Genomic DNA, 9,062 nt, shown 5'->3' with positions numbered 1-9,062 from the left:
TTTAGTATTGACTATTTATTTCTTATCTATTTAGTATTAAGTATTTATTTCTAATTTATTTAGCATTAAATATTTTTTTCTAATCTATTTAGTATTAAGTAGTCTATTTAGTATTAATTTATTTAACATTAAACATTTGTTTCTCATGTATATACTGTTAAATATTTATTTCAAATCTATTTAGTATTAAGTATTTATTTCTAATTTATTTAGCATTAAATATTTTTTTCTAATCTATTTAGTATTAAGTATTTATTTCTAATCTATCTAGTATTAAGTAGTATTAATTTATTTAACATTAAACATTTGTTTCTCATGTATATACTGTTAAATATTTATTTCAAATCTATTTAGTATTCAATATTTATTTCTAATTTATTTAGCATTAAATATTTGTTTCTAATCTGCTTAGTATTAAGTATTTATTTCTAATCTATTTAGCGTCAAGCATTTATTTCTAATTTATTTAACACTAGATACTTGCTTTTAATCTATTTAGCATTAAGCATTTAAATCGGCTGTGTCAGTGTATCACCATATTCGATGATTAAAATTACAGGTATAGCTTGTTCGCGATCACTGTAATTTTCAGTCTCCGCCGGGTTTATTAAAATTCGATACAGTGCCTGCGCGAGGTATAGTTATCCATCCGGGAGGATAACCGGCGTTATGCAACAGTCATTGCAGCTTCGGTCCCGAACAGGGAACCAGATCTCCCAGCATGGACAGTGAAAGCCAACGAATACCAACGATCTCGATACTCGCGATCGGTATTGTCGGTCGACCAGTCAGACAAACGAAATGAATACGTCACGGTCATGTGTGTCTGATGGATCGCCGGAGGAGACTCGCCTTCGACGAGACCCGAATCAGAAAATGGCCCCGGCCAGCAATTACCGAGAGAAACCACGGCTTGACCTCTTTCTTTCCACGTTTCTTTCAAAACGCATCGTAATATATTACCAGTTTCGCGATCCGTGCTCTTCTGCGTCCTTAACCCTACATAGTTCAACGTACTTTTTTTTTTAAGTTGCACACCGATTTATCGTAAACCTCTTATCGGTCCTACAATTTATCAAGGAAACGCATCGTGACTTTCAAGCCGTCAAAACGTTCTCGCGACCGTCGAGCACCGAATACGATCGACGAATTCGAAACGGTGAACTGGGCTTGGCTACAATGTAAATCATCGGACAGGGTCGCGAGAGCGCGTTTCGCCGAGCACATCGTAAATTACGTAAGGAGAAAGGTTGCAATCAGGCGAATTAAGTGAAATTGTCTAGCAGCCCGAGGAAAAATTACGCGCCGCTTATTGTATTCAAACAAGATCGATTTTGTCCGCGATTTGCATTAAGAAACGCGATTGTCCTCTCCTACTCGCGGATACTTCCTCTGGAATCTGACTGGCTGCATTGTTCTCCTCGGGGTTCGTTGATTCAGCATAAACGACTTCTTCTTTTTCGCTGGCTGTACGGCTATGGTGAATCATATTCTTAGTTGTCTTCCGTTAACCCTCCATGGCTGAATGGAACTTTCAAATCGCATACCGATTTATTAATGTTTTTTAATTTTATCGAATCTCTATCTAGCTCCATTTAATATCTGATAAATTTCACTGAATTTTCATTTAATTTCCGCGAATTTTCTATAAATTTCACTGAATTTTCATTTAATTCCATTGAATTATCAATCAATTTCAGTGAATTTTCTATAAATTCCAGTGAATTTTCAATCAATTTCAGCGAATTTTCTATAAATTTCACTGAATATTCATTTAATTCCATTGAATTTTCAATCAATTTCAGCGAATTTTCTATAAATTCCGGTGAATTTTCAATCAATTTCAGTGAATTTTCTATAAATTTCATTGAATTTTCATCTAATTCCATATCATTTTCATTTAATTTCAGTTATTTTTCATATAGTTTTAGTTTCATTTCCATTGAATATCATTTAATTTACAATTTATCCTTTTCTAATTTCGTCTAAGTTTTAGTTAAAAGAATTTGTAAATTTTTCATTGACTTTCATTGACTTTCCAAAAAAATTGTCAATTTGTTATCAATTTATTATACCTAAAGATTGCGATTATTTTCAACCCACGTAAAAACGTCCGACCATAGAGGCTTAAATAAATTCTGTACAACGACGGTATTCGACACAGTTCATAAAATTAGTAACAGAGTTATCGCCGCCATTAATTTCTGCAACATAATCGATTTACGTAAGGAGAAAGGTGTAATTGTCGTGGAAGGTATATGCAAAGGCCATTCGTTTACGTAAGTGTATCACGGGTGTTTATTGTTCCTAAGTATAAAAAAAAAACAATATTAAGCGTTACAGATGCACCGCCGAGTAACTGACACCTTGTCTTTACTTAATTCTTGTTCTTGTAGTAATCCTCGCTGGAACAAAAACGCACATCGTCAATCTTCCAATAAAATCAAATAACGTGGCAGGATTAAAAATCTACTAGACAATAGAATCGCAACATATTTGCCATGTTCTGCCACTCAGAACCACCCTCAGCAAAACATTTATTGTTAATTACTTTCACAATTAATAAAAAATAGATTAATGCAATTGTAACATTCGGTGAGAGAAGGACAGCAATGTGTTTTTTAATCACATATTTTTAACACTAAGAAGAAAGAAGAGAGAAGAGGATGTATGTTTGTTTTTAATTAATTATTAAGATCTTTTAATTAGACATTTTTAATACTAGGTAGATGTGTCTATCTTGAGTTAAATATTTTTAATACTAGCTAAATGTGTCTGTTTTTAATTAAAAACATAAATAAGTCTGTTTTGCATTAAATATTTTTAATACTAGGTAAATAGTGTGTGTCTGTCATGAATTAAATATTTTTAATATTATTTAAACGTGTCTGTTTTCAATTTAACATTTTTATACCACATTTTATACTGAACAAACAATCCATGAAAAAGCGAAACGTGCACAGAGGAACCAATTTCCAAGTGATCGTTAAGAAAACTCTTGAACTCACCATCCCGGCACGTTCTCCGGTTCGGTGCATCTGAAGCTGTCCTCGCTGTACACAGTGCCACTATCGCATTGTCCTTTCTGCGGCACGACGCCATTTTTGCAGATGTAGAACTTAGCGCAGTCCTCGGGATGAGGATAGGTGGGGTGCGGCAGGATCCTGCCGAGTGGTCCCGCGACGTCTCCGTCGGGGCAGACGAAGCCATCGTCGAGCACGTCCCTCTTCACGTTCTCGCAGAGTCTGCTGGCGTCTGCTGGCCAGACGCAGCTCGACATCTTGTCCTCGTAGATCAAGCCGGGCGGACAGGGCAGAATCTGAGCGACGCCGTCTATGCAGTTGACGAAACGGTCGCAGGAATTCGGGTCCTCGTGCTTGAAGTAGCCGTTAGCACGGGGACAGCCTTTTGTTGCCTGTGGCTCCTCTGAACAAACGCGTGCCGTGAATAGCATTCAAAATATCACAGATAAGGCTGCTGATAAATATAGCTAGACATTTAAGATGGGATGAATAAAGTTGTACTGATATTTATGAATCACAAAGGAGACGGATCAAAAAATGTATTGCTGTTTATGAATCACAAAGGACAGATCAAAAAATCTACTGCTATTTAGGAATCATAAAGGACAGATAAAAAATATGTACTGCTATTTACGAGTCACAAAGGACAGATAAAAAATATGTACTGCTATTTATGAATCGCGAAGGACAGATAAAAAATATGTACTGCTATTTATGAATCGCGAAGGACAGATATAAAAATGTACTGCTATTTATGAATCACAAAGGAGAGATCAAAAAATGTACTGCTATTTAGGAATCATAAAGGACAGATAAAAAATATGTACTGCTATTTATGAATCACAAAGGACAGATAAAAAATATGTACTGCTATTTGTGAATCGCGAAGGACAGATATAAAAATGTACTGCTATTTATGAATCACAAAGGAGAGATCAAAAAATGTACTGCTATTTAGGAATCATAAAGGACAGATAAAAAATGTGTACTGCTATTTAGGAGTGACATAGGACAGATCAAAAATGTCCTACTATTCATGAATTACAAAGAACAGGTATAAAAGTGTATTGCTGTTGATGAATGACAAAGGTAAACACAGGTAAAAAAATGTACTGACTTTATGAATGATAAAGAAATATCTCAGACATGATAGACAAAGCTGCACTGCTGGCTTGGGAATAGTAAAGGGAGGTTTAGAATATGATATGTACATTTATATAGAATATTAAATATAGAATATGATATACTGATATTTATATAAATCACTAAAGAATAGATAAAGATTTACTGGCGTTTGTGAATGACAAGGAAGTATTCAAGTTGTGATTAGACTGCGAATTTTATGCATTTATCTTTATATATTTTTTATCTTATTCTATGTATCTCATTTCATCTTATTTTATTTTATTTATGTATTTATATATCTATTTATATAAAGCAGAAGAACCATCCAAAGATTTCGAGAACACTGCCACATTGTTATCATTTTACTAAAATAATTGCAACAGAAAACCTTCCACTTAATACCTATTTCTTTCAATTGATGCAGAAACTTTTATTTTGCATAAGGATCCGCAGTCTGACCATGACAGATAAAAATACAGCAAAGAAAGTACCAGTTTAAGAATGAAAGTGTTCTGCTATTTATAGCCCACAAAATGTGCATCACAAGTCACAGATAAAGATGTATTGGAATACATACGAATGGCAAAGAATTATTTAAGACATGTTACACAAACCTGTACTGCTAGTACATGAATGATAGTTTAGGGTTTAGAGTACCATAGATGGAAAGTGCACAGCTATTTACGGCTCGCAAAGTATGAATCGCGAGAAATAAATAAAGGCGTACTGGAATGTATGAATGGCAAAGAGATATTTAAGACACGCTGGAAAACCTGTACTGCTAGTATGCGAATGATAATTTAAGATTTAGAGTACCATGGATGAAAGTACGCTGGTATTTATGAATCAAAGGGAACGAGGAATCGAAAGAGATGCCCTGGAATTTGTGTACGACGAAGATCTAGGATATCTTCTTTGGAATTTGTTCTGCTGAGCGACGATGATCGGAGCAAGTAGAAAGGGCCGCCAGTGATCAGACGCGCCAGCTAAATCCCGGTTCGACGGTTCCTCGAATCTGAGTCGATTTTGTCGAAACGATTGAAGAGTATACGTGCATACGTACATCGTCAAATCGGACTAAGGCCAGATAATCCGGCCCCTTAGCTCCGAGAATTCCTGGGCCCGCGAAAACGAGGAGGATTAGCATATGCAGATTCGTCGGGGGAGTAAAAAATAATCTCGACGAGGAAAGTAAGTCGGCGCAGAAAAACCGGGGCCCTAAAGCGAATTTGGCGGAGAATGCACAGGGAAACCGGTTTACCCTAATTTATCACATCTTTGCCAACACGCCGCGCGACCCGGTCTAATCGTTACTCTTTCGTCGTGTGTCCGCCGCCGGAGACAAGACCATCGAACGGAACCAGAATTCCATTTTTAGAGTCGGAAACTTCGAGATCGGTTCCAACCGGCTTGCATTCTCCGTGTATTCGTCTTCCGTCCGCTTCGGTCCCATTTTCTGCATCGGCGAATGCTTGAAACTTGTCGGCAACGAAGAGCTTTCTGACACCGAACGTACTATTTATTTTATATTTTGTAATTCTTATCATTTTATTCTTACGATCTTGTTAGTTTATTCGTCGGGTTAGACTGCGGATCTTTATGCAAAATTGAAATTGACCGCAATGATTACAATTTGATAAGTTATTTTTATTATTATCTTATTATTATTATTATTATTATTATTATTATTATATTATAATTATTGTATATCTTTTATTATTATTATTATTTTTTGATAAAATTACATTTTAATAAGTTGAAAATAATGCAACAATATTACCAAATTCTTCTTATATCTTCACAATTTTAGATTTCAACTACTTATATTTGTTATAAATACATAAAATCCGCAATCTACTTATGATCTCATAATTTTATTCTTATGATCTTATAATTTTATTGTTATAGTCTCATAATTTTATTCTTATAACCTTATAAATTTATTCTTATAGTCTCATAATTTTATTCTTATAAACTTTTAAATTTATTCTTATTATCTCATAATTTTATTCTGATAATTTTATCATTTTATAAGGCGGCACACGCCAGTCACATTTAAACCTCAGTATGTTTAGTGTTAACTCTTCGACTAGCGCGCCGACAAGCTTAATTTAATTTCGGGTCTAACCAAGAAATAATGTTATCGATAGCCTACGAATTCCGTGTTGAAATTTGTGCCTTGGAAAAAAGATAAATTCGAAATTTCGTTAGTAGCGTCAACCCTTGCACCATGACCTCTTTCGCAGCTACCTTGATTAGCACTTCTCCATCCTTAATAATTTCCCTAATAGAACAATTTTTCGAGACAATTGTTACTTCTTCCATATTCTGATTCGTTTCCATCCCAAACTTCGATAACAGAAGAATCAAATAACCCTGATTTGCCTACGCATTTTTGCCATAAACGCCTCAAATCCGCAGTCTACTAATCACCACCATCGGTAACTTACGACAAGACTACGGATTTCATGCGTTTCTAACGAAAACCGGTAATTTGAAAAATTACGCAATTTGAAAAAAAAATAGATTAAGATCAGAAGATTAGATTAAATAAATTCAATTAGAAAAATTGGAGTATACCGGTACATTACCATCGTTCTAACAAAATTGCGAAACAAAGGAACGTGTTCCTAATTGGCTCGTGTGTTTTACAACGGTAACCGGACACTCTTATTCTGCATAAAAGTCCGCGGTCTACTTATGACCAAGCTGCCTCATCGTGTTCACACTCTCCGAAAGGAAAAAAATACAACAGAGAACTTACGGAATCGAATTCAGGGAACTTACGAAGAAGGGTTCGTTCTCCACAGGGCACGTTCGCGGGTATGTCGCAGAGCTCCTTCTTCGGGTTGTCGTCCCTGAACACGAGGCCATCCTTGCAGAGCTTCTCTTCCGCTTTGCCGTCGAGGCAGACGTAGTAGAGGTCGCATTGCTCCTGGTCCGGGAAGAAGCCCTTCGGTTCCGGGCACCGAAACTGTGCCCTGCTCAAGGTCACCGCACTGACCAACAAAAGGACGAACACACGATGGTACATGGTCCCTCGTTCCTTCTCCAACCCTTAACTCGACGACGACAACGACGACACAGCCGGCGTACACCCTCTTTTTTCTTCCTCTCGTTCCTCCGTCTCCTCTTCGTCTCGTCCTTCTTCAGTTCTCCTTCTCCGTTGTTCCTCCGGTTCGGGTACCGTGCGCCTGTTGCTCTTCGTCCGGTTCCTCGGCAGCACGTACGAACGTGGCTATAACGTGAGTGCAGGCCTGAAACTGGTCCTGATTCGTTCTGTCGGCACACCACGACACCACCACTGCATCCTTCCTTGCATTTCACAACACCCCACCCCCCTTTCGCCGAAACTCCTTTCTCGCTTGCTCTCCGGCCGCGTTTTCTTCGGCCGCGCGCACCGCCGCCGGTGCGTACAGTCGCTCGCGAAATCGGCCGGACGTTGAATCGACGATTTTCGAAAAACCGCCGGCATTCGAACCGATCCAAATTCCCGTGAAACGGATCGCGCGGCGACGGAACCGACGACAAGTCCGACTAACGCGCGTTTCATCGCGAAGAAGATAAGACAGGATTTATTTAGACTTTCTGCCGCTGGTATCATCATTGCGGATTTTTATGGGAAATAAAAATTGTCCAAGTTAATTGTAAGGGGTGTAGCTTACGTGAAAATGTCTTTTTTTCTTGTAATGATCGTAATTGGTTGGAAAACAATGCAACAGTATCCTTGAATCCTTTTAAAATCGTTTCAGTTTCGTATTCGATGTATTCGTGTTCGTCGTAATTGCGTAAAATCCACGGTTTAATTATTACTTTGTGGATTTTTACGCGAAATCAAGCTTGCCCAACTTGATCGTAAGAAAGCGAAGTTAGACGAAAATGTGATTTTCCCTTTTTTAATCATTCTCATAAGTTGGAGGTAATGTAACAATATCTTTAAATTCTCTGAATAGTTTTACAGTTTTATGTTCCACCTATTCATGTTTGTTATGTAATAAATGCGTAAAGTCCGCAGTCTAGTTATCGTGGAATGATTATCTAATGTTATTATTTAATTATGTTTGCTCAGACTTGAGAATTAATTTGAGAATTAACTTGAGAATTAACTTGAGAATTAATTTGAAAATTAATCTGTTATATATACTCTTAATTTTATTACTTATTACGGCGGATTTTTGCGCAAAATAAATATTGTCTGCATCATAATTGCAAAACATAGATACTAAATAGCGAGTTCTTTCTTACAGCAATAATATTAATCAACTCAAATTAATACATCGACATTTTTCGATTTTTTTAATCTTTATAGTATTCTAAATTGCGGATACACAATTTTCCCATAAATGCGTAAAATCTGCAGTTTATTTATTACGATCTGCAAAACGTTTCAAAACTGCGACAGATGTACAACTTTCCATTTTAAATCGAGAAATTCTGTTTCATTCGTAACGTCACATTTCAAAGGAACGAATGTGTCGCAGGATCTGGCAGCTCGAGTATCCAAGATCTTGCTCTGCATTCTGCATTCTAACAGTCTACATTCTAACAGCCTGCATTCTAACCTAAACCTACTGATCCCAGAAAGCAAATAACGCGTATTACTTTACAATTTTTAATATATTTAATATATTCAGTATTTTTTCTCCATTTATAATATATTTTACACACGGATATAAGAAATTTATTGGATCTATCTTTTCTATGAGAATGTCTTCATAATTTCTATATTTAAAAAGAAAAAGCAATATTGTTCATTCTGACCGGCAGGTTTAGCGTTAAAGTTTAAAGGCCCGGTCGTTCCTTCGAGAAAATTTTGTCCAAATTTTCTGTCCAAAATTTTCTCGAAGAAACGACCGGGCCTTTAAACTTCAACGCTAAACCTGCCGGTCAGAATGAACAATATTGCTTTTTTTT

At 36.5% G+C, this 9,062-nt stretch overlaps 1 protein-coding gene across 1 annotated transcript; it reads right to left on the bottom strand.

Moving 5' to 3' along the window:
* Window positions 1-2,274: 2,274 nt before the first annotated feature.
* LOC117218691 (protein obstructor-E) lies at window positions 2,275-7,440 on the bottom strand. The gene is made up of 3 exons (XM_033467238.2): window positions 6,936-7,440; window positions 3,009-3,426; window positions 2,275-2,405 (listed from the first exon to the last, which is right to left on the bottom strand). Exons 1-3 carry the CDS (start codon window positions 7,180-7,182, stop codon window positions 2,378-2,380), a joined length of 693 nt encoding a protein of 230 aa, XP_033323129.1. The 5' UTR covers window positions 7,183-7,440; the 3' UTR covers window positions 2,275-2,377.
* Window positions 7,441-9,062: the final 1,622 nt, after the last annotated feature.

This window comes from Megalopta genalis, chromosome 1 (genome assembly GCF_051020955.1).
Source record: "Megalopta genalis isolate 19385.01 chromosome 1, iyMegGena1_principal, whole genome shotgun sequence".
Lineage (NCBI taxonomy): Eukaryota > Metazoa > Arthropoda > Insecta > Hymenoptera > Halictidae > Megalopta > Megalopta genalis.
The sequence above is the reverse complement of the archived record's forward strand: the minus strand, read 5'-3'. Positions and strand labels throughout refer to the sequence as shown.